Raw genomic sequence first — 27,024 nt, 5'->3', positions numbered from 1 at the left:
CCGGGAGGAAACCCATGCGAGCACGGGGAGAACATGCAAACTCCACACAGTAAGATTCGCTCTCATCACCTCAGAACTGTCAACCTGCACGGCTCCATGCCCGTACAAACTGTCATATTTTCCCATACAAAATCCAAAATAATAATACACCATATTTTTTTTTATTTTGGAATGATGCATGATGGGAAATCCCCAGGCAGGAGACGCATGCGCACAGTAGCATCAAACCGCTCGCTTCGTTTGCAACGAACAAAACGATACCGAGATAGAGGCTTCTGCGGCAAACTCCTTTGACTTGATTGATTTGCCGTTTCGTGATAGTCGGTGTATACCGGATGGTACCCATCATTGACAAATTTGTGTTTTTCCGTACAGATTTCCTTGTACGTCGTACTCGTCTTAAATTGCATAAAAAACGTACTTTGAACGGCAAAACCGTACAGGTTGACAGGTATGTACACACAGGGTTGGGTAGGGTTACTTTAACTATATTACTTTCAATTACTTTTGGATAACTCCAATACCAAATATACTAATAAAAGATAAAAGAAACTAAATATGAATAAAATTATGACTCACAACACGTGGTAAGCTTTCTCTCCTGGCTTTGATCTCTGGCAAAACTAACATAAAATGATAAATAGATAGATAGATAGATAGATAGATAGATAGATAGATAGATAGATAGATAGATAGATAGATAGATAGATAGATAGATAGATAGACATTGCGACAGAAACAAAATGAAAATAAATCCAAACAGCTTGCCAACATCATTTTTGGCGTTCCATGTGTTCCGTTACTCCCCAAGCCTGCACAAAATTTTGTAATTTTATTCATATTTAGTTTCTTTTGTCTTTTATTAGCGTATTTGGTATTGGAGTAATCCAAAAGTAATTGAAAGTAATCAAGTTAAAGTAACCCTACCCAACCCTGTGCACACACTAACCACTGCTCCGCTGTGCTGCCCAGAATTTTTCATTTTAAATATAATTTCCCCGTTTTCCAGTTTTTTTTTCGGGAAATGCAAATTCAAAATCTTTACATTTCCCCTAATATCGTATTAAATATCGCGTTTTGAATGAAAACTATTTACAGTAATCTCTCGGTTATCGCGGTTAATGGGGACCAAAACCACCCGCGAAAAGTGAAAATCCGTGAAGTAGCGACGCCCCTTCAAAAATGCTTAAATTATTATTATTATTTTTTAAAATTCTTTTATTTTACTATTATTTTTTTTAGGACCCGGTTAATGAAGACCAAAAACACCCGCGAAAAGAGAATATCTGTGAAGTAGCGACGCCCCTTCAATAATGCTTTAAAAAAAAAATATATATATATATATAATAATAATAATAATTTTATGTTATTATTATTATTTTTTAGACCCGCAAAGCTCTGAACCCGCAAACGTGGAACCGCGAAGTAGCGAGGTGCCACTGTAAAGGTACATTGTCACTTTTCTTTCCCGGTTTACAAAACTTCCACCCCCCTCGCCTTAGACTACCTTTGACATGATTGGCTAGCTGCCTCTCGCGAGTTAAACGTCACGCGTTGGTCACGCCCCCACCAGAATGCAAGACTTCACTAACCAGTGTGGTTTGACGTGAGAGGACAACAGAGTGTTGCAAGAGCGGCGTGACGACTACAACTCTGACAAACTGTGCTTCCCCGATTAATAATATAATTTCTCCAAACCGGGACGAGGTAAGACGACACAACTCACTTATTTCTATATTGTTTTTTTTAGACTTTACCTAATTTTGCTACTTTATTGACCTAGCCGTTAGCAAAACGTTGAGACACGAATGGGAACACTGTCACAAAGAAACAGAAGCTAGCTACACGAGGGGGGTAAACAATGTAATTTTGTCAATAATTGTACAGTTTTCAATAAATTTATGCTGATTTACACTTAAAGTTTGAGAATTGAAAGCTGTCAGAAGAAACGCGAAAGTAGTGGTGGAGTTATTTGTGGTTTCCTGATTTAACGAACTAGCTCCACTGGCTAGCTCGGTGTAAACAAACCTGTAGGCTGCCCCAAAATGTGCCTGTTTAATATTTCATATTCGGTTCCTAATTTACCGATCCTTTGGAAGGGACTGTAGCACCGGCATGACACATTTCGTCTAAAGTGTAACGTTTGGATACGACAGACGCTCCATTGTGTGCAGTAAAGTGCACAGTCGCTGTCAAAAACAAGAGTTTGGACTTGTCTTACTTGAGTTTCCATGCGTCGTGTTTACTTAAGCTGTTTCCACACATTGAAGAATAGTATACTGAGTGGATGGATTGCCTCAAATGATCGGTTATGAAAGATTGGTGCTTGATTATCGAAGCACATCACCAGATCTGGTATCAGTATTGTCAAATGCGAAAGTCTGGCTCATCTCCGAAGAACAGATGATCCTTTACACAAAGTATTAGCGGCAACCTGATGATGAAAGTGCTCTATCTGAGTCAGATCAGGAGGCTTCTCCTGCTAACCAGTTCCACGGACATCTGGAAGAATAGTGGACCTCTCTATGCACTGAGTGCATTGTCTGCGTAAGTATACACAGAGTGGATGGATGTCCTCAAATGATATCACAACATATTATAGTACCTCCCCAATCTATGGCATGATTGAAATGATACAATGGGCAAAGAAATGCATGTCAAGAACAATGTCGGCGATTATCAAACTAGCTCTTTGCAACAGTAAATGTTTGCCTTGCCTGTACCGGTTTTCTGTTCCAATTCCCGCCAAGCATGAATGCATGCTGTCAATATTTAATAAGCTGGGCAAGCCGATAGCCTGTTCGTTTCGAACCTTTGTCTTCACGCTCATAAACACGCTCAACTTGTCTTGCACATGGATATTTTATGGCATCTTCAAAAGCATTTTGCATTTTTAATCCCCTTCAGGGGACTGGAAATCTTTTTATGGATATTTTTGGGGCTGTTGGATAGACCAATGTATGGATGACTCAACTATAAATTTACACAAACAACTCGATAACAGTTGCCTCTGTACATATTTGTTCCAGAAAAAGTTCATCCAGTTAAGTTATTGGCTAGTGATGCAACCGGGAGAAAATCCTGATAAACTATGCTTTAAGGAATGTAATTACCCAGTCGGCTTTAAGGAAGTCATCAAAATCTCACCTAATAGTCCAATGTATTTAAAAAAAAAAGCTCACAGTCACGCTGGAGAAAAGATGGGCATACTTTATAGTGTAATTGTGTTGAGACAGAATTAGTGTTGTCATGCTCAGATGTGTCTGTGTTTCATGTTGTAAAAGTGACAGCGCTCCTGTCTTAATATAGAACATAGCTTGCAGCTATTTTGTCATTACAGCCCTCTATTTTTATCACCATGTGACTGACCACTTTTGAATTACCACCCAGTGGCTTTTTGGGAGAGAAAAACATCTAGTTGAAGTTACGCCAACACGCTGACCTCGTTGCCACACATGTGGCAAACTATTCTAGGACTTGACTTCAAAGAGAAAGTGTTCTTTCTTATTTTTTCCAGGGGAAAGTCATCTACACTTTACATTTGTGGAAGGACATTTATTCATCTACAGTACATCCAAGTCAGATTCAATACTGGCTCTGTATTGGCCTTAATTCTCATAGATTGGGAATCACAAGAAAAAGGCCTCAAACCCATTATTGTCTCTGTCAAACTAAGCCCAAAACTAACGGAATTTCACATTAAATATTCCAAACGCACATAAAAAAAAAAGTTTGCTTTCAGGAAGTTTGCTAAGCTTTAACTTTTGACAGCGCTAATTTCTTTAAAAGTTATTTTTTTACATGCGTGGCCCATGTCATGGTTTTTCATCACAGTGAGAATGACAGATGACATTTGAAATGGTTTATGGTCTCACAAAAGCCACATCTTTGGTCGCAGGTATTCTAAGACGCATGACAAAGCATGACTAGAATTGTTTGGGAAGTCAACCTGTTGCAAATTTCAACCAAGCCTTAAGGAACAGCTTACCTATACGTTCTGTCACTTTTTACTTGACTGAAGGGTTTCCTTGCTTAACATTGGTGACTTTTCATACGTGTTTGTTAACAGTGGACTCAAAGCAAGAAATGTCAGCAAGTCCAATGTTTAAAGTACTAATTGTGATGTCTTATCGCGACTATTTTGTCAATTTATGAAAGTGTCTACGTTCACATCAGATAACAGCGATGTTGCTTAAGCACCTCCATACAGATAGACACCAGACTCGAGTTGCAACTTGTCGTGTTGAGTTTGTATGTTCACAGACTCGTCAGACCACTCTTGCTCTCTGCTCTACTTTTTCTTGAATTTCCAATGTGAGTCGAATCTTCCTTCCCCAAATGGCCTTTGGCATCTCGCCACCTACTCTGTCACCAGTGAATGTCATGCATTTGTCTTCTTCCCTTAACGCGCATGCTACAGTTGAGTTTCCCGCCGCCGCCGTGTAAGCTGGAAAAAAGGAACAAATTCATCATGCATTGACTTTCATTTGAGATTTTCAGTCATTGTTCCTGTTCAGTCAAGTCTGTACCTAGTGTACACTCTGTATCACTCTTATTCTTATTATTGCGGGGCTGCTATATATCTGTGTGTTAAATCAATGAAGCACCTCAATAGCATCAATGGCTTGAGGACAGTTAGATAGATAGATAGATAGATAGATAGATACTTTATTCATCCCCTAAGGGAAATTCACATTTCCAGCAGCATCCCTGAGCTGAGAACAATACAATAATAAAGCCAAAAGAAAACAATATACAAATACCCAGTGTGACGTGCAAATGCCCACTTTAGCATGTTATATAGATTAACTAAATAGTGCTACACATAATGCAGTAAGATCCAATGTAGGTGGTGTGGTTTAATGTGGGCCTTTACTCTGCCGGGTGGCGTTAAAGAGCCTCATGGCATGAGGAAGAAAAGAACTCTTCAGTCTGTCCGTAGTACAAGACAGTGACAGCAGTCTGTCACTGAAACTGCTCTTCTGTCCGGAGATAATGCTGTGAAGCGGATGCGATGGATTGTCCATGATTGACCTCAGCTTTTTCAGTGCCTGTCTCTCAGCTGCTGTTGTTAGGCTGTCCAGCTCTTTGCCCACAACAGAGTTATAGTCAATAATGGCTTTGCTATGAACCTAGATTGAGTTCACAATTACAGTTTGCATAACAACTTTGAAAAAGGCTGAAATCTGTCAAAGCTTCCTATTGTGCGCAGGGTTGTTTGTTCTTGCGCTGCAATTATCTCAGGAATTGATTGGCGCCTCATGCCTCCCTTTTTTGTCTAAGGTCAAAGAATAAGTAACAACATAAGTTATAGTGCTAGCAGAGAATAACTTTCTATTTTCTCAATTTTGGAGGTGTTTCCTTTTTAAGTATTGGCTATTAAATGTTTTTGCTTTTATAATTTTTTTTTACCATGTGTGCCATACTTAAGTTACATCAATAGCTATACCGATGATACCTCTCACTTTCTCTGTGGGAAGTGTGTATTTATAATTGAGACTCATCTGGTAGATATCTGGTTAAAATTAATCAATGATAGAAGATATAATTGGTTCTCAACCATTATTTTTTTCCTTTGACTGTAGTTATTAATTTTTTGGTATACCTTTTGAAATTATTAATTCTTTACAATATTCAAATTTGTTTGTGGTATTAGAGCATCTATATTTATGAAATCAAACTTACAATGTTTCTGATCTTAGTCCAATTTTTAAGGGACAGATGAAAAAGTACACTAGTTGGCTTTAAGCCACAATCAGCAATATTAAAATAATTGATGCTTGCAATTTTTCAGTTAACTTGTAATTAATTCAGAACGTAGGGCATTTTTGTCCTTTTAATGGCATTACAGAAAAAATACTGTCATCATGATATTTACATTTTCAAGACAGTCCTGTATTTCCCCCCTCCATTTTCTGAAGAGTGTAAAAAAGACTGTTATTCCCCACAAATTCATTTTGGAGGAACATGTTTTTACATGAAATATACATTTAATCTTGAGATCTGTATCTGTTTTAAGATAACTCTGCTATATTAGGGTCAATTTAGGTAATAAACAAAAACACATGTTGTAGAAGGGATTCTTTTTACATGACCGTGTCAGTAGCACGTTGGAATTTAAAGGATCTTTTCAAAATATCTGCTATCATTTTTGAGGGAAGATAATGTTACACTTTGTGTTATCGGTACCTAGTGTCAAATCAATGACCACTAGAGTTTGGTATTGGTTCCACTTTGAAAAAATGTGGTATTACACATCCCTCATTATTCTTTACTTATCAAACTTAACTGAATTATTATATATTTTTTTCAATTTAAGAATGCAGATTTAATGGTTGAACAAACATGCCTTTTTTTGGTCTAAGGTTCAGCCTGATACCAGCAATATTTGAGAACCCAATAAACATATTTCCATATTTTCTGAACTATGTGGTAAACCTATATCAAAGTTATAAACGATTATTTTTTTTTCTATTGTGAAAATATATTTGAAATAATACTCTGTTTTAAGCTACATTGATTGAAATAAAATCATTTAATTTTTTATTTTTAGATCAATTAACAAAATAAATTTATCAAGGAATAAACAATAGTTTTTTGTAGCCATTTTCATCTGGTGAGGTTGCAGTTGGTTGATGAGAGCAGCTGTGTATTACATTTTTCATGTCAGTTACGTTTTGTTTCCGGTTAATGTTGATTTTTATGTAATGTTTTTTCAGCTGAATCCCACTGAATCCAGAGTGAGTCCTCGATCACAACACTGCCCGGTCTACAAGTCCACAGGTGGAGGTCGGGTCCAGCGATTTCAAGCTGGACGAAGGAGTGGAGAGCGGGCCCGAAGGCCCAGCATTTGTGCTGAGACATAGAACTTGCAACCATGCAGAGCACACAGGAGATACCGTGCCGGAGGAATCCGCCACAGTCACCTCAGGTTCTTTAAATGGACAGCTCGGCACCGAACAGTGCCACTCACACAATGGGGTGAGTTCACAAAAGTTGGTTTGAAAAATCCCTTCAACCTGCTTGTTTGCCCTGTCATTACATCTATGATTGCATTATCTTAGTTCAGTCTCACAACTCAATTTACTTGGGGGCCACTGGAGCTAGGGTCTGGGTGAGGTTGGGCTAAATTGGGTTTTCCACAAAAAAATTCCGATTAAAACCTTCCACTCTTCTCAAATACTGTTTTTTTTGAAATTCCTTACACAAAATAAGATATAAAAATAAAAACAAAACAACATTAAAAGTGCTGTTCCAAATTTGAAACATTGTTCCTCTCTGGTAGAGGTAAGATCTGGCCTAAAAAATACAGCTCGACCCGGCCCGCAGGTATATGAGCCAGAAACCGGCCAAACCTTAATGATTAACTTGATTTTAGGGACCAAGCCAAAAGTGTGCCTTTTCGGCTGAAGTACGCAGCTTTGGGTTTACCTCTTGCCGAATCCCTCAATTAAAGTGAGCACTTCATAGTGCAGCGCCAAAGTGCACATTACGGCAAAATGCAACTAAATGAACGATTACAGGATGCAAATGGTGACATATGCAGCCGAAAAGCAGAAAGAAAGTTTGTAAAGCTTGTAATCTCATCGGAGAGGAGCGGAAATTACGACTGACGTAAGCATGTAAGGGTGTAAAGAGGAAGCGGCGCATGTTTTACCGTGACACAGAGGTTAGATATGTCTTTGGATTTACTGATTTGGAGTTAAACTGATATATTGGTAAGCATGTTTTCTATGATAGTTAATTGAATAGTATAACTTCGGGGCCGAAGTGTGCATTTTGGCACCGAACTGCAGCGCCATAGTGTGTTACTCAAGTAAAAGTACTGTTACTTCAGAAAAATATCACTCAAGTAGAAGTAAAATGCAATGATCTTGATAATTACTTTAGTAAAAATAAGTGCATGCTGTGCAGATTATCCACGAAGAAAAGAAACTAAGCGAGAGAGAATCTTACCTCTACTCTCTGCCTCCATCTCTTGTCTTAGTCAAGATCGCAGCCTCATTCAGGTCATTCATCAAGTACGCACTAAAATAAACTCTTCAACATCTTTTTGGGGGTTTGGGATGGCGTTTGAACTGCATTTAAAACAGGCCTTTTCTTTCTTTTACTATTTTCGTGCTCCTCTCACAAAAAAATGCAAAGACGAGCATAAAATGATTAATATGAAAATAAGTCTATAGTTTTGGAATATATTTATCCAAGATCCGCTAGGGCTGCATTTAAAGGGACAGTGTGTATTATTCAGTGCCACCTAGTGGCAATACATGAACTGCATGGTCTGCATTTATATAGCGCTTTTGAAGTCAATAAAGACACCCCAAAGTTTTTTACAATGTGCTTCACACTTACCCATTCACAAACACACCAATAGCAGCCATGCAAGGCGCCGACCTGCTTATTGGGGGCATTAGGGATTCAGTGTCTTGCCCAAGGACACTTCGACATATAACACAGAGGAGCCGGAATGTGCATTTTATTTTAATACTCGTTTTTGGTTGCACGGTGGAATACAGTGACATCTAGTGGTCAAATAATACACACTCTGTTTAACTTTAAATTCTGAGGGCAGTAATTGGGCCCTGGGTTGCAAGTAAGAGAGCCATGTCTTAGCTTTTACTATACGTACCGATTTCAATTCTGGGTTTATCATCTCATTATTATTATTATTATTATTCAATTCTGGGTTTATCATCATTTACATTAAAAAGTAGTGAGATGTCAAGCATTGTAGTGTCTTTTTCAAACAATAATTTAAAATTTCTAATGATGAATAATTTATAAAGATTCCCTCATCTCGCAGAGTCACGCCTCACATTTCTTCATGCATGTGCACCTAATGTATTCATACAAAATCTGCCTTTCCGCCCCACTCAGCATAAAAAACGCTCACACGTGCAAGCCAAGCCATTGAGCTAATACACAATAGCGAGCAATTGTGAAAGGCTTGGCGACCTTCGCTACCTTGCAACACCTGAGAGATGGCGCCTCAGACCCCCCACATGCCAGCTTACAAACAGTAAAGGAAACCTGTTTATTCCTTTAGTTTTTTGGGTGCACCTTACAGTGTGCTGTGTGTCATGTCAGGATTGCTTCACACTTGTTTTTCTCCTGTTATTTTTTTAAAATTTGAAATACAGAGATTCTGAAAAGCTGAGAAAAAACATTTAGTGTAGGAGTGGAAAAGCTGTCAGTAGATTTAAAATGTTCATACTTACAAAATAATACATAATATTGTAATGCTTTTTGGCTAAAACTACACTTATAATACGCTTATAATAATCAATTATTCAAAACATCTTTAATCCACACGTTTTTCTTTATAACCAACAAAGCTTATAGACTAGTGTGACTGACTATTAATCCATTAAAACATATGATAATTGTATTAATCATAATTAGCATTATAATTATTAATCATAATAACCCAAATAATACCAATATTAATTACTTCTTTTACTAACTCAACCAGTGCAAAACATGTATTTACATGCAAACTACACTTTTTCATCCACTCAAAGGAGGTATATGAACTATAGTTGGCAGATGTGTGCATGTCATAAATAAAGCTATGCAAAACTGATATGGAAGACACATTTCTAGAACGCAAAGTTAATTTTGTTCTGGGCTTGGCATTTTTCTTAAACATTTCCTTGTTCTATTCCTGACGATGTGTTTTATGTTTTATTCCAATGAAAGAAGAATCGTTGTTTAATATTTTGCTTGATTTTGTGTGCTGATGGAAAACTTTTTGTGGGTATTGAAGAACTCAAAATCTCTAAAAGCAGTGACTCTAAGACATTTACCTAGTGGTCCGAAGTGTGTACTATAAGTTGTATTTAGACGTTCAGTATTTTGTGTATTTAAAAAGAAAACATTTGTGTGAGACTGTGTTAAAATGATTGCGTAATGTGCAATATAGCTCAACCTTGTTCCTTTTTATAGCCCTTTGACCCATTTTTGTAGACTACAAATTGCTTCAAGAGTAATCTAATCTGTTTAGGTCAGATAATACAAACTGAACTTGACAATAAGCTGTCACAAAAAACATTTGGAATAGTATTAAACAAACAAATTGTAAACCGTCTGCACATCCTCGTTTTGTGTTTGAGTGCAAAAATGACCGTAAAGATTAATTTCCTATTGTACATTTTTACTCAAATTGTTGTTGCCATGTTTCACAACAATTCTGCTTAAAAATATGCCAACACTGCTCTCTTGTGGCTTTGCTTTTGCATTGCATTTCTTCCCTCGTGATTAACGTCAACTGGCATTAGTTTATATGGCATAGTCATCACCCCCTATGAGTTGAGCCCAAGAGGACAGGTATATGCTTCACTTAAACAGGGCACTATGAAATGTGTATTGGTGCAAGGATTTTGTATCAGTTAGGGACATTTATTATGGCCCATCCAAAAAATGAAGGTAGCGTTTTCCCAGTGGTAAATTGTGATGGGAAGTACTTCCTACACTTGCAAATTACTTTCATTTTACCCAACATATGTGTGGGGAGAGATTTCTCCCAAAAATATTTCCACAAGTATTGTTCATATCTACATATATATTCGCGATTTACTCAAGTTCTAAAATTCATGTCCTGATAAATGCACACATAAGATTAAAAACCACATATGCAAATCGCAGATGTATTTTTGGATTTACAAAATGCACGATTCATCCCGAATTTCTCCTTTAAATGGTATTGGAGAAATTAAAAAATTGTCTTTGAAAGTCTTTAAAAAGTGTTTCAATTTGGCCGGAAAAACGGATTTCGAATTCTTAATATAAATTAAACCATAATAAAACAATAGCGAAAGTATGGCACTTAAAACACATTGTAACGCATATTTGCACATCCTTAACAGGGTTCATTATTCTTAAAATAAGGCCTTAATTGGCATTAAAATGTCTCAAATCCTATTTTCGTTAGTCTTAAAATGTAAACAAATTAATGAGATTCATGTTAGTCAATTGTCTTGATAATTGTCCAATTTACTTTTGTGGCAACATGGCGTGACCACAGTAACGGAACTACTAAAATGGAGATGTGGTATCAGTCGGTCCCTTCCAAAGCGGACGCTTGTCATAGGTTTACCCACAATACACAAAGCAACTTCATGCAAAGACGTTTACCATGGGAAAGTGTCAATTTATTGTGATGTGGCAGTCCGACAAACGTTTTTTGTCATGGCGTAAAGCTTTTCCAGGTACTGTGTATAAGGCACAATGTATTGTGTGCAAGAATCGTTATTATTTTTGTTTCAATTGTTTTTTTTTTTTGTCAACTTGATCTTAAATTTGATTTCAAAAGGCATTAAAAAAGTCGTAAAACGTCTTTTAATAGCTTTAAGCAGTAGAAAGCCTGCTTAAGCACAGTAAAACTTTTTAAATGATAGTTTTAGTGTGTTCGAGTCTCCATTTTACTTCCATCAATTGTGCAAGGGCTTGACTATTGTTGTCTCGGTACAATGAACCATTAGATACTTTTTTTTGGTCACAAGTGTGATTTAAGCAAACACCAGCTGCTTTTTATTAATTTGCATCCACACAGTGTGTGCCTGTTCAAGTCACATGTTTCGGAAGGCGAAACACTGTACAAGGGTGAAGCTCTTCCCTCCTGACGCTGAGTTGTTGTGCTGTCTTGCAGTCATCCTCAGAACGCTCCAATCAGCTCCATGCCAAGCTTGGTCACGAGACTGTTTCTGTTGAGTGTAATGTTCCATGTCCTCCGCAGATGTTCCTAGAAGAGCTGCCGTCCTCCCTTTTTAGTGCAACTTGTCGGGGGAGCGACCAAATAAAAGTATAGGAAACTTGACCTGGGGGTATTTTGATGCAACCCAATTTCAAGCAAATAGAACTCGGGCAACTCTACACTCTCATTAGGGTGCGTGTTTTAATGAATCCACAGGGAGCACCACGTGTGTTTTTAGGGTGTTTTTGCATGCCAAAAAAGGGTCTTTGGGGACTTTAATCCAGAGTGCGCATGTAAGTCGCCTGCTCTTCTCCTTTACATCCTCGTTTATCTCCTTAAGAGCACCTGATGGGTGCGTGCTAAGCAGTTGATTGCCAAAGTCTATGATTGATCTCATGGTGCCATACATGCTGGGGCTGAGACAGCAAATGTGCTGATAAGTTTAAAGTTGAAACTATTGTAGTGGGTTGAGCACTGTATGTGCAGTGCTTTTCAACTGGTCTGACTTCAGGACCCACCAAACCACCCTAATTACAAGTTGCGACTTAAATCAAGAAAAAAAATCCACTTCTCAAATTTATTGAATGAAAGGATTCTGCAGTTTAAATGAGAAATTGTAGAATATGTTCCCATTTAAAAACAAAACGACGAACAAAAAAAAAAAAAAAATCAAGTAATAGTCCTTTTGACAAGACAGTCCAACATTTTATGCCTGGAAGTGGTAAACACAACAACAACTTAATTCATTAAGGCATTATATTGATTTAGATATTAATCAAACATAAATGTAATACATATGAACATGTATTTAAAAAACAGAAAAACTTGAATGTGACTTCACATGGGCCTCACCATAATTGCCGGTCATCTTGCTGCCTAGGGTACCCCAAAAACCCTGTACTACTCAGTTCAGTTGCAACACGCAATAGTGACGTCAAATAATAAGCATTATCCTTAATTATAATAATAATAATGCCCAATTGCATTTTCATTGAAATCCAAAACACTTCAATTAGGTGTATTTGTCTTCAAAATAATAGATGTATTAGATATCCATATCTCATAAAGTATTCGCTGTGTCTGCTTTTGGCCTTGCTCAACACTTGTTATAAAACTTTACCAGTATTCTTTGCATTTGCAAGGTTTTATCACCATCTACTGTAAAAGACTGTAATTGAATCTGATTATATTTTTATTTTATTAGCAATTGTTTTGCAAAAGCCAACTTTAGGGTTGTAAACCACCAGTGAAACAAACTCAACATGTTAAAATCTGAAGCTGTGAAAGATGCTAATGTTTTAAGTGCTATTTATTGTTAGAACTCAAAGACTATTTCTTGTTGTGCAAGTGTAAAATTACCCTTAATTGTATTTTTAATGTTGTGTTCATAGAACATAAAATAGCCTGATAATGTGCAGACGTGCTTTGGAAATTGATTTTTGGAAAGACTCAGACCTATTGTTTTTCTGACAAATGTCTTGGCTGAGATGATTTAACAATCCTACATTGCTTGCATCGTTCCCGGATAAACGTGCAGTAGTGTGATATAAATTCTAAGGCGACCTTTAATTTCAGAATCTTTTCACCTGTTTGGGACAGGTCAGTAAGGCTCTGTACCTTGTAGATTTAGAAAGGCACATGTTTCCTCAAAACATTTCTCAATAGATCTGACAGAGAGCGCTAAGCCACACCCACGGTATCCATGTATCGCATGCAGAATAAATACAGTGGCCAAAACAACAGCGAGCGACTCTTTAGTCGCTATTTGTTATAGCATAGCCATAGTCATGCTGTGAGGCTGATAGGGTGCTGTGTTATAACTTCAATAAAAAACTTACTGTAGACCAAATGAGTTGTTTTGGTTGCCATCAATCCTCTTCAGGTTGAGTTGAACGTGAAGGCGACAACATGCCTTTGTCCACTTCAAACAAATCTCCAAATTAGTTTTTGGCTGAGGAAAAGGGACGAACCTCACCCCTATCAATCGTTCCGGACAACTCTGATCAACGGGGTAACATATGAAATAAATAGCTCACAGAAGATGATTTTGAGGATGCGCCTTATAATCAGGTGCGCCTTATAGCCCGGAAAAAACGGTGGGAATAATATTTAACATTTTAGCCTGTTAACATTCTACTATTAGCATTGATGTCCGAATGGAACTGTGACACAAGTTGAGCGGTTGAATTCCAGCACCGTAGTTTTGTGAATTGTTGCAGAAGCTTGGCCTTTTTGGCTTAAAGCAGCACTTGGCTTTGAAGGACATTCAGTGTCTTCAGCATGCATGTTTACGTTGCTTACTCACTGCAGCCAACGGCAACCATCAGCATCTTGAATGACGTGCGCCACTGAGCATGAGGATCGAAAACAAACCGCTGCATACCACACGTGACTTGATCAGCAAATTAACGGCGTGCTTCAACTTTACGATAGGCGCTGGCCCATGTTATGAATTACCGCACTGACCGTGCGCATATGCCACGGTCAAACATGCGATGAAAGCTTGCTTAATGTTTTTCTCGTAACCGAAAGTATCCTTAATCAGCTTTTGTTTACTAGAGCCTACCGCCATGCCCCGGGGAAAGGAGAAAACGGGAGGAGGATGCCAAGGGAGAAAGAGAAGAAAGGAGTAGTGACGAAGGCTTCATGGGAATGACGCCGCTTCTTCAGGCTCACCACGCCATGGAGAAGATGGAGGAGTTCGTGCACAAGGTCACAGCATTTGCCATTCTTCTCAGTGTTATGTTTGCAACCGCTTGGCATTTCATCCCGATCTGGCGTCAGCAGGTTTGGGAGGGACGGTGGCGCGTCATCCCTCACGATGTGCTTCCCGATTGGCTCAAAGACAATGACTTCCTGGTGCACGGCCACAGGCCACCCATGCCTTCATTCCGCGCCTGCTTCAGGAGCATCTTCAGGATCCACACGGAGACGGGCAACATCTGGACACACCTGCTCGGTCGGTTGAGCGCTTCTGTTCTGCTAGGGCTGCAACAGAAGACTATTTTAATAGTCAACTAGTCACCGACAATTAAAAAGATTATTTAAATATTTGGATAAGTATTCATCTTTCTTAAAATTAGAATGAACTTGATTTAATTATGGGGCAAATGATTTGAAACGCAAGAAGAACCGGTACAATGAAAAACGCATAATTTATCAACCATACTCTGGGTTTGTTAAAAAATTAAATAAAAATGCACAATCGTAAACCAATTAGACAGAATGCTTAGTCAGTAGAGACATAAATCCATAAATAACCTCTGTCAATGTTTTGGGGACAGGCAGATAAATAAAATAAATTAACATTTTTATTCCTGTTCACCAAGAACAGGCTCATTAGGTTGCAGTAGAACAGTAAATAAAACAAATATGAAGTGCAATATGTGAAGTCCATTCAGTGATCAACCACGAGTTATGTAACAAAAATACGAAATGGATCTCAACAGTTTGAAATCAAACGGTTTTAACAACTGACTTGTCGTTTTTAACTTTTTAGCAACTGATGTTTGTTCTTCGGACTGCATGCCTTTAATTTCAAATACATTTGCCAGGCCCAGTCTGGCATAACACAGTTCTGAAGTCAGAGGTTCAAATCCAGGGTGAGTTGTCTATCTCTGTATGCCCTGCGACTGGCTGGCAAACAGTTCAGGGTGTTGCTTGTCCACTGACCCAAGATAGCCGGGATGGGCTCCAACACCCTCGCGACCCTACTGAGGATAGGCGGTGCAGATAATGCATGTCATTAAACCCCAATTGGCTTGAATGTTACTTGAAGGCGAGTCAGACTGTTTCGTTGAACTGTATCTAGTTTTTTTCTCGTTTGTTTTCTTTTTAATCATGTTGCAATAAACATCACATCGCAAAATGAACAAATAGCCTGAAAAAAACAGGTTGAAGCCAGAGGCTTGTAAGAGACACGTACCAAAAATACGGCATTCTCTTTAAATGTTCGTGTGTCACCAAGCTACCGGCATTATATTCAAGGTCTGTTTTGTAAACTTTGCAAGTAGTCTTTGTATCCAGCCTGAAATGCTCGCAAACTTTAGAAGTTTTGGTACACATAGTTGATGTTAACGCCACCATATATGTATGTTTATGTTACCAAAACAGAAACACTAGTGCGATGTTGACGTTTCTGGCGATAAAAGTGGACAATTCAATTCTTTGCCCGCTATTTTTTATTTTTGATGACGTTGACTATTCTTTGCAGCCCTACTCAGTACTCAAGTTTTGCGCTATGAACAATATTGTCGTCTACCCCCAGGTTGCCTTTTTTTCCTCTGCTTGGGCCTGATGTACATGTTCCGACCCAACATGTCATTTGTGGCACCGGTCCAGGAGAAGGTGGCCATTGGCATGTTCTTCCTCGGCGCAATCCTCTGTTTGTCCTTCTCGTGGCTCTTCCACACAGTTTACTGCCATTCCGAAGGCGTGTCCAGGGTCTTCTCAAAGTAAGACACAACATAACCTGATGTTTCTATGCTGCACAGCACGGGGCCTGAACAAATTCTTTTTTCTTTCATTGAACAGACTGGACTACAGCGGCATCGCCTTCCTGATCATGGGCTCGTTTGTGCCGTGGCTTTACTACTCCTTCTACTGCTCTCCTCAGCCGTGCTTCATTTACTTGCTGGTGGTGTGTGTGCTTGGCTTGGCCGCCATATTTGTGTCCCAGTGTGACTTTTTCGCCACGCCACAGTACCGGGGAGTCCGTGCAGGTACCTCACGTTCCCAGATTTCTTTGTCAGACTAGGGCTGAAACTAGACTGTTTGATTGCTTGAATAGTTGTATAATTGGATAATAATTAAATAAAACAAATATTAGGTGCATTTTGAAGTACATTTAGTGGTCAACTGCAAAGTCTGTAACAAAACTACGGATCTCTTGAAATCAAACTGTTTTAACAACTGACGTCTGTTCTTCCGACTGTTCAGACTGCACGCATTTAATTTCAAACATGTTTGTCAGGCACAGTCTTGCATAACGATCAAGCCCTCTTTTATAGCGAAATATTCCTGTGTGAAAATGTACAATGCATGTCATCAAAACCGTATTGGCTTAAATGTTACTTAAATATTACCAAGGTGAGTCCAATTCCATTTTGTTCTACTGTCCGATTCCATTTTGTTCAACTGTCCGACGTGCTTTGTCATTAAATGTACTGCCATGATGCCGAAAATAGTCTTCGGTCGTATATTTTTAATCTCTAAATTGCACTGGACTATAAGGTGCATAGAATTTACCCTATAATAAGAGCTGCAGTGTATAACCGTTGTACATGGACATTTTATACACTGACAGCATACACTATTGATGGATCTGTCCCTGAACAAAATTGCAAAATATTTTATGTAAAAGTAATTGAACCAGAGTTGTGGCGGTGAGAGCGCTCGAAACCTTACCACTATTCCACTAATGATACAGATAACATATGTAAAGGCATTCAATTTTATCTTATTATCACATTTATTTTTACTTGTGGTGCCAAAAATAGATGGTCACTGGATAAGTGACTGCGATTTTGCTCAGCAATGTTTACAGAGTAATCAATCATTGCACAAATAGGATAGTATACCGTTAAAACTTTGTGTAATAACGCACACGTAAAATACTGTGTGCATTTCCAATCTTTTCCACCGTATTGTTGTACATGAGGCACACTAAGAAAATTTCTGCTCAGTTTGGAGTTTTTGGGTGCGCTTTATAGTCCAAAGAATACAGTAGTCCTTTTATCTGCGGTATCCATACCTAAATGCTCTAATTAGTTTGAAGAAAGAATAGAATAGAATTTACTTTTATTGTCATTCTTTGTAACAATGCACACAGAACGAAATGTCGATACACCTGACCCGTACAGTTAAACTGTAGCGAGCGCCTACTTGATGTTGATGCCGTCATTTCTTTGCGATACCGCTCCAGACAGAGACGCTATTGCGCATGAGCGACTCGTGCTATAAAGATGTAAGATGCCTTACAATAGTCGACAATGGAATATTTTGTCGACTATTTTTGGTGGGGACGTCGTTGAGCGTGGCCCCAAAATATACGCAGAGACGAAATATGACAGAGAGGGAACGTCCTTTATTGCAACATTCATTCAGCAACGTTCAAGCCACGTTCAAAGTCCGAGAGACGCTGGCATTTATACTGTGTTCAACAAGATTACGTAATGTTTTTCTCTGAACCGAAAGTATTTTTTTCTCGGAATCGACTCGCTTAGTCAACAACTTGTGATTTCTTGTATCAACATTGTCTCATAACATCCTGCCAGATGTCTGTTGTCAGCTCCTAAGATGGGGACTTACAGTTAATCCACAACACTATTTCTGTTATCGTTTTTTGCCGACAACGTCAACTACTGGTTGCAGCCCTACCTCAGAGATGCCGTCTCTCTTTTTTTTTCTTGATCCAGGTGTTTTTGTGGGCTTGGGGCTAAGCGGCGTTGTGCCCACCCTTCACTTTGTCATCAGCGAGGGTCTCATCAGAGCTACCACCATGGGCCAGATCGGGTGGCTTTTCCTCATGGCCACGCTGTACATCACCGGAGCGTGCCTGTATGCAGCGCGCATCCCGGAGAGGTTCTTCCCCGGCAAGTGTGACATCTGGGTGCGTCTTTTCCACACATCTGTACACAATTTTAGTTACATTTAGCATTAAGTGGATTTAACTATGTAGCGGATGTAGATAAACACAAGAGAAATTGGTACAATGAAAAATATTAATAAATATATAATGAAAAATATTTTTTAATTAAACACACTTCGGATTAAACTAAGAACCAAATACAGCCGATCTTTAACATGAAAATAGTGTGATGATAAGATAAAATCTAATATTTTTTGACTTAACAATCATTGCACAAATATGGTCAAAAACCTTGCGTATAACGTGAAGCCAAAGTTTAAAAAAAAAAATGGAAGTAGAAAAAAAAGCGCATTGTACACGAATACCCGTAGGCACAGTAGATACATAAATCGATAAACAAACTTCTTTTCATTTTTTCGGGACAGCCATCTAGATAACAAATTCAAATCAAACATTTTTATCCCTGTAAACCAAGAACAGGCTCGACATAGCAGCAGTAGAACAGCATACAAAGCAAATATTATAAGCATTTTGTGAAGTACATTCAGTGCTAAACTGCAAAGTCTGTAACAATGGAATTTAATGATTTTCACCAGTTTTAATAACTGACGTTTGTTGTTTTTAACGTTTTGACAACTGACATTTGATCTTTGCACTGCACGCATTTAATTGCATATACGTTTTTGAGGCACAATTTGGCATAATGCTCAAGTTCTCTTTTTTTATGGAAATGTATGGCTATAAAATGTAAAATGCATGTCATCAAAACTGTATTGGCTTCAATGTCACTTGAATCTTACTGAGGCGAGTCAGACTCCATTTTGTTCAACTGTCTGACTGTTGTCTTTAAATTTTAGGTACTGCCATAATATGCAATGTGTGTTTTGCAATCTTTGCAAATAGTCTTTTTATTGACCATATTCAGGATAAAATGCTCCAGAACTTTACAAGTTTCGGTATGTGCACTTGATTGGGACGCTGTCATTTCTGTACCTTCGTTTAAGACAGAGGCACTATTGCAAATGGGCGACTTTCAGCAGAGATTATACTCATGTAGACAGGCCTTGTGTCTAGGGACAATAGTGGACAATGAAAATTATTGTCGACTATTTACTTTATTCATTTTGTGACATTGTCGAATAGTTGTTGCAGCCCTAATTGAGAACGTCTTCCGTTGTGTGTTCCAGTTCCACTCGCACCAGTTGTTCCATATCCTGGTGGTGGCGGGCGCATTCGTTCACTTCCACGGTGTCTCTAATCTTCAGGAGTTTCGCTACACGGCCGGAGCGGGTTGTACTGACGACACAATGCTGTAGCACTCGCTCGTTCACAACATTTTACTACAGGGAACCAGGGCTTCTTAACCATGAGGCGCACACTTGCTGCTGGCCACCCTGCCCCACGTGCCTCAACACGGGGAAACCCACGGTGTAAGCCACGGTGTAACCCACGGGTTAACCGTTTCAACACTGACGCGTTCGACTTTAAAGACACTTTTTGGAGTGGTTGACTGTTAGCTGGCACCTATGGACATTTACCATTTATTTCCTCTTGGAAGTTTTTATCATTTATATTACAAATGAAGCATTGATTTTTCTCCAAAAAATGACGCGAGCTTGTATTTGTTTGAATTCAAACCTAAGAGCGTTAAAAAAAAACAAAAAAAAACAAAAACAAAACACTTTAATATCTTCCTTTAATGTGAAGGTTACAAGGGGCTTAGTCACTTTTAGAAAAATACTTTTGGAAAAAAACTTGTAAATAAGATTTCTAAATTTGGGTTATAGATTTTTTAAATAAAATCAATATATATATTAAAATGCACAAAAATGAGACGGGGTGCTCCGATGGAATTATTATTTTATGAAGTATGCAAGGAGAAGCATTGGAAGGTTTTCCCCCCTCCACTGAAAAAACGGAAATATTTCTCGTTTGCGTTTTTCTCGTGTGAATGTTTGCGCTAAAACCAAATCCTAGTTTAAAGAAATATTCTACATATGTAGCCGTTTTAATGCATCTATTTCTCGAAACCCCAAACAACCCCCCCACCCTTATTTTTTAATCGATGCGAGCAAGAGCAGAAATTAATCATTCACAGGTAAAACTCCAACATTAAAATGTACCTTGGAAAGACTCGAATAATTAAAGTCCTCATATCACACATTATAAGTCTTTTATTTAAATGTTTTTTTGCAGGGAAGGTGAATCAGTTTAAACATGCTTTGTCAAATATTCATATATCTTGTTCATTTTTTCATGATGGGTTTTATTGTGTTTACTTTCTATTAATTTATTGTTTGGGGCGGCATATTGTAAGTTAATGCGCACTTTGCGATGAGATGCGAGTGTGTGCTTAAGAGACCTCTACATCTGTTGCACTGTTCTAATAAAAGCGCTTTGTTGAATCCTTTAGTTCTTATGTTGACTCATTTACTTTCTCAATATACTGCACAAATACTCAGTTCTTTATCTCATTATATTGTATAAATATGTTTTCAGAAGCATTGTTCCTGATTGCCAAAATATAAATAGGTTTTGTAATTGTTTCTATTTAAACAAAATTATTATAACGTGTTTGGCGCAGCTCATCAGTAAGAATGAAGCCTTTAGAAAAGATTTCATTATGATAAGTCACTATTAAACGGCAGGATCGGCTTTGATCATTGTCCACACATCGAGGGAGTCTGACGTTTTCTCTGAAACTTTTTTTTTTTAAACCTAGCAATGTTAAAAGTTTTTTTGTTTAACGATGGCAAAAGCTAGAAACACACTTTTTTCCTAACGAAAGATAAGTGTTGAAGCTTTAGTTTAACATGTCTTACACTTATAAAGCTGCAGAACTATTTTCTGTACGCCTTTCAAAATAAGTCAACGTGACAAACATTGGCTCGCCCCGGCTACAGCGATTTGAGAGAAACTTCTTGCCTTGAATGGCTTTTTGTATTTACATAAATCAATTCATCTGAATATTTAAAAAGTTTGGTTTGGACAGATTTAACAGAATTCGAAAAACACATGGTACTTTTAACGACAATACAATGTTGTAGCACCACGAAGTGGACGATAGCCGGAACAACACAGTTTTGCCAAATTAAAACATTTTCAGAATGATTTGCGCTGGTTCGAGGAAAGTAGGGCACCAAAACAAAATTACCACCACGACTAATCCAGTATTAGGGTTAGCTTTCACTCTCTTCCACGCTCATTTTCGTGTGAAGCAGAGGCGTGTTCAGGAGAGTGATGAGACATGTAGTCTCTTGATAATCGCTTGCCGCGCACTGCTGAACGTTTTGTAATCGCTCACTGTGATTGCCTTACTGATCCAAAATGGCCGACGACAGTACAATGGATTTCGTTCTACAGCTTGCTTTGAGCGAGTTGGCTGATATGAGCGACAGTTCGCATATTGACACAGTTAAGGTTATCCTAAACGCAGTGGAAGGGTCATACCTGTCTTGCATTGTTCACAAACATTACCAGGCAATGTAAGACGATATATTACATCGCCAACAGCACTCGTCAGGATGAGATCCTCCATCTTCTGCACTGTCGACGCCATGTTGGAAATCAAAGTAAGCGGTCTTTCTCCCGTGATTACTCGGGCACGCGAGCGCTCAATAATCACTGGCCGTTCAGAAGCTAGCGATAGCTCGCGATAGCAATCACTCACTCTCCAGAGGCGTGTTCAGGAGAGTGATCAGACATGTAGTCTCTTGTTAATCGCTTGCCGCGCACTGCTGAACGTTTTGTAATCGCTCACTGTGATTGCCTTACTGATCCAAAATGGCCGACGACAGTACAATGGATTTCGTTCTACAGCTTGCTTTGAGCGAGTTGGCTGATATGAGCGACAGTTCGCATATTGACACAGTTAAGGTTATCCTAAACGCAGTGGAAGGGTCATACCTGTCTTGCATTGTTCACAAACATTACCAGGCAATGTAAGACGATATATTACATCGCCAACAGCACTCGTCAGGGTGAGATCCTCCATCTTCTGCACTGTCGACGCCATGTTGGAAATCAAAGTAAGCGGTCTTTCTCCCGTGATTACTCGGGCACGCGAGCGCTCAATAATCACTGGCCGTTCAGAAGCTAGCGATAGCTCGCGATAGCAATCACTCACTCTCCTGAACACGCTTCTGAACACGCCTCAGGTATTGGTCCTAGTGGAGAGCCCTTACTTCCCCCTTGGCGCCATTTTACTGTCAGTGTTCCTTTTGGTTTGTTAAGGTAAGCACGTCTGTATTGCTTTTTTAAAATATAAAGTATTTCACTTTCATGGCAAGAATAACGTCTACACTTTATTTCCAACCAACCATAAGAGCGGTGTTTCCAGGCAAGTGTGTCAAAGTCAAATGTACGGAGGGCCTAATAAAATGTTTGACTACAAACCGAGGAACAGATTTATGCCATTTTAAAAAACAACAAAAATGACTCATGTAGTCTAGTAAACTTGATTCAACCCCCCGAAAATGTAACAAATATATCCCAGTATGCTCTGATTAAAATGTAAGATTTATTAAATTTTCCACAGGCACAAAAGACAAATGTCCTTGAAGTAAAAATTCTCATTACACGAAGATTCAATGAAATAATCCGGTATCACTCCGGCACCTCCAGTAAGTATCCTATTGTTTCTATTTTAGCAAAAGTGTGCTATGTATTTGTTTCAAAGAATTAATAGAAATGTTCTATCATTCACCTTACCGGTTCGTGTGTGTATATAAATATGTATCAAATTAAGTTTTTAGGGGTCATACTAGACAATAAATTAAGGTGGAAAACACACATCAGGCACATATAAACTAAAGTATCTAAAAGCATTTCAATAATATATAAAGCGAAATTCATTTTAAACTATAATGCATTGTATTTATTGTTCTCTAGTTCTGCCATACTTAACATATTGTGCGGAAGTCTGGGGCAATAATTACAAAAGTTCACTACAGCCCCTTTTTATCCTCCAAAAACGTGCAATTAGAACCATACACAGGGTAGGATATCAAGATCATACTAATGTTTTATTCCTGCAGTCCAAATTATTTAAATTGGATGATTTAGTAAATGTTTTCACTGCACAACTGCTATTCAAGGTCAACAAAAACATAGTGGCAGAAAACCTCTGTAAATTATTCATACAGAAAGAGGGAGATTATAATTTAAGGGGCTGTAGTAAATTCATAATCCTGAAGGTGAGAACCACCAGGAAAGTTATGTGTGTGTCTGTGTGTGGAGTCAAACTTTGGAACAATTTACCATACGAGATCAAACAATGTCCAACTATTCACTTGTTCAAATTTAAATACAAAAAAACATTACTGGCAGAATACAGAGATGAAGAAAATGGAGTATGAGAGATACGAGAGATTGTGAATAGTGCGTCTATAACTATGGTTAACTTTGTTGTTATTGTTGCTGTTGTTATATCATAACTGTTATTATTAATATTATTACTATTGTTGTTATTGTCATTGGTGTATTTGATAGGGAAGCTGAAAGGGTAGAGAAAATAAGCATCTGCTTCTTACTACCCCTTTTCGAACATATTATGTAACATATTTTGTTGTTGAGTTATTGTTTTTGTTCAGATTTTATTTTAATGTTCAAAATACAGTTTTCATTCATATATAGAACTGTACTAATTATCTGCTCATTCGAGTATATGTAGCATATTTTGTTTGAAGCTTTTTAAGATTGCTCTGCAAAAAAATAATGCAATTCATTAAAGTAAAAATCTTGCACATCCTTTAGAACAGTGTTTTTCAACCAGTGTGCCGGGCACACTAGTGTGCCTTGAGACTTTGTCTAGTGTGCCACAGGAAATTGCCCCATTTTTGATTTTATTAGTATTTAAATAAAACATAGCTTTCTGCCATTGACCACCCTGCTGTAACATTCATCCGTACCGGTAGGTGGCAGCATTTACTTTCTCTCTTTTTTTAAAGTAATTCTCTGAACGTGAGACGGAACCGGTACAAATATCTATTAACCAACAGAAAATGATGAAATAAATGTAATAAAGTAAAAATCATAATTTAAATACCTTGATAATCTCCCTCAAAAGATTGAAAAAAAGGTTTGAATGCATTAATCATGTTTTGTATTATTAGAAAACCATTTCACTCATTTTTAGTTTGTTTTTTAAAAAAAGTCAAGTCCTGTTTATTTGTGACGCCCTTAATCACAAAGAGTATCAAAGGGCTGCACGTCTGTGCAGAATACAGAATACAGAATATTGCAAACCACAGACTATTATGACACCATCCCCTGATCTAAAACCTACATGAGAGCAAGGAAAAACTCAAAAACCTCAACATGAGGAAAACAGCATAAAATATAGCTAAACTTGAAAACAGATGAAACCTATAATACAATCCCAAATTACAGCTAAATTATTAACCAGAATGAATTGGTGTACCTCCTGACCCACGGTGATGATAAAATTGCTAACAGTCCTTTCAGTGTACCAAAGTGCTTATACCTATACTTTATACTGTAATTTTGGCAACATGATAATTTTAGTACAAAAATCAACAACATGAAACTGGTACTGGCAATTCATTTTCAAACATTTTCTATGGACCATCTGCCTCAATTTTCTTCATGAAAATAAGTGTGCATTGTGTCAAAAGAGGTTGAAAAACCCTGCTTTAGAATGTAGTAAAAACAGTTTCACTGGCAAAAAAATATGTGCTTATTTAATATGCATGCACGTTTTATAGGAAAACAAGAAAATATGTAGTAAATATTGGAAAATACAATTACATAAAAACATATTGGCCTACCAAGTTACCTGAGCTATTGTGGACACAAATGAGAAGAAAAATGCTATATGCTACGGTCAGTTTAGGCAACATGATCATTTAAATTAGAAAAACAACAAACATGAAACTGGAGCCGGGAATTATTATTCTTAAACCATTTTTTGAAGGTTGGTGTGCTTCAAGATTTTTAATTGAAAAACAATAAACTCAAGTATGCTTCCTATCAAAAGGTTTGGAAGGTCTGATTTGCTCAACACCAAATGTTTTTGCAATGATGTAGTTACCAAAATTGTCCACAAGAGAGCTGTATTGCATCGCGTCTTTGCGGCTCGTTTTTCTCAATTTTGTGAGATTTTTCGTTCTTCTGGTCTGCTGTAGTTTTTAATGCACTCCGGTTTCCCCACACATTCCTCAAAACATTCATGCCAGGTTAATTAACCGGTCCAAATTATCCCTAGGTGTGAATAAGTGAGTTTTCTGTTTCTGTGTGCTCTGCGACTGGGTGGAAACCATTTCAGGGTGTCCCCTGCACACTGCCCGAAGATAGCTGGGATGGGCTCCAGCAACCCCGCGACCCTACAGAAGATTAGCGTCTAAGAGGATGTATGTTGTATCAGTAGGAAGACAAAACGTGACAAAGAGAAGCTGACACAAGGTTAAAAAGTAAGTCAGTGCAATTCAAGAAGTTTGTAATCTTGGTTTGAAGACAAGGTGCAGCTGGATGTTAAATGTCAAAATTACTTTGGTTTTGCAAAAAAACGATATACTAATTGCATACTTCATTAAACTAGATATACAAATACATAGGATGATGCAACATGTGTAAGGATGCTATTGTCATATTAAAACCATAAACACTTGAATTACACAGATGAAATCATGGTTCCTAGTCTGTTTAAGCCCTGTCAAACATATGGCATGCGGGTCAAACCCGGTCCGTCAGTTGGTTTACTATGGCCTGCAGTACATTTCTGATTATGTCCCAAAAAAAAAAATAAGCGAGTCTCAAGGTCAAGGGTCTCAAACGTGGTGCAGGCACGAGGGTGCCCCTAAGGTGAGTTGAGGTGCCCACAAACCAGTTCTGAAAATAGCTCACTAGTGCTGAGTCATTGTGATTTTCTAGTAAAAAAAAAAAAAATGGTTGACTCCATCTACTCAGCAGTACTTTAAACAATGAACCTGGTAATATGGTCACATAAAAATTTATATTGGACTCGGTTCCCTTTTAATTTTTATAAATGAAAAATGATATGATCTGCATTTATATAGTGCTTTTCAAGTCAAGACTTCCCAAAGCGCTTTACAGTGTGCTTCACATTTCCCAATAGCGGCCGTGCAGCCATGTAAGGCGCTAACCTGCTCACTGGGGGTTTTAGGGGTTAAGTGTCTTACCCAAGGACACTTCAACATGTAACACGGAGGAGCCGGGATTCGAACTGCGATCTCTTGATCCCAAGACGACCGCTGTACCTCCTGAGCCACTGCCGCCCCTTTTTATCAAACAACAATCCTCAGCTTAAAATATTGAACACCCTGCTCTAGGTCATTTCTATCAATAGTTATCTATAAATTAAATAAGTGCTAACTTAATGCTCCCTCTGACCGCTAGTGGACGGTAACAAATATTGTTGCAACTTATTCAGATCAGCCAAGTAGGTTGATCTGATGTAGTTTAATCTTATTGCCCATGCACAGCTAAAATCTTTATTTTGTATTTCCTTATTATTCATTTCAAACCAGTATATACCTTTTATAGCTTGTATAGTGTGGTGAGTTGGTCCCGGAGTAAAACTGCATTCACTGCACTTTTAAACTAAACCAGTTAACACATTCTATGCCAAACAGGAAAATTATATCCCCCCCTATTTTTTGAGAATAAATGTATCATGCCTAGAAATCATTGTCTGTTATCCATTATGACATAACATAGGGTAGGTTACTAAAGAAGGCTGAATGATAAAGCATAATACTGAAAA

At 38.1% G+C, this 27,024-nt stretch overlaps 1 protein-coding gene across 3 annotated transcripts; it reads left to right on the top strand.

The window, feature by feature from the left end:
* The first annotated feature begins 1,562 nt into the window (after positions 1 to 1,562).
* On the top strand, positions 1,563 to 25,696 carry LOC148356312 (adiponectin receptor protein 2). 3 transcript variants are annotated; one of them, XM_088347541.1, is made up of 9 exons: positions 1,563 to 1,707; positions 6,720 to 6,981; positions 14,252 to 14,404; positions 14,480 to 14,651; positions 15,960 to 16,146; positions 16,226 to 16,413; positions 18,109 to 18,302; positions 22,819 to 22,903; positions 25,567 to 25,696. In XM_088347541.1, exons 3-9 carry the CDS (start codon positions 14,339 to 14,341, stop codon positions 25,593 to 25,595), a joined length of 921 nt encoding a protein of 306 aa, XP_088203667.1. In that variant the 5' UTR covers positions 1,563 to 1,707; positions 6,720 to 6,981; positions 14,252 to 14,338; the 3' UTR covers positions 25,596 to 25,696. The 3 variants fall into 3 exon arrangements, with proteins under 3 accessions (XP_088203667.1, XP_088203665.1, XP_088203666.1); XM_088347539.1 differs by lacking the exon at positions 25,567 to 25,696 and having other exon boundaries at positions 22,819 to 22,982; XM_088347540.1 differs by lacking the exons at positions 22,819 to 22,903; positions 25,567 to 25,696 and adding an exon at positions 19,469 to 20,693.
* Positions 25,697 to 27,024: the final 1,328 nt, after the last annotated feature.

Source organism: Urocampus carinirostris, chromosome 11 (assembly GCF_059441175.1).
Source record: "Urocampus carinirostris isolate Australia breed hairy pipefish chromosome 11, RoL_Ucar_1.0, whole genome shotgun sequence".
Taxonomy (NCBI): domain Eukaryota; kingdom Metazoa; phylum Chordata; class Actinopteri; order Syngnathiformes; family Syngnathidae; genus Urocampus; species Urocampus carinirostris.
Note: the sequence above shows the minus strand (reverse complement) of the source record. Positions and strands in the feature narration are given on the sequence as shown.

Bases quoted from the DNA above. Each gene is read 5' to 3' on its own strand.
- LOC148356312 (XM_088347539.1), top strand. From the start codon at position 14,339: ATGGGAATGACGCCGCTTCTTCAGGCTCACCACGCCATGGAGAAGATG. The intron at 14,405-14,479 runs GTCACAGCATTT...TGGCGTCAGCAG, and splicing joins TGGAGGAGTTCGTGCACAAG to GTTTGGGAGGGACGGTGGCG. The intron at 14,652-15,959 runs GTCGGTTGAGCG...GTCTACCCCCAG, and splicing joins CATCTGGACACACCTGCTCG to GTTGCCTTTTTTTCCTCTGC.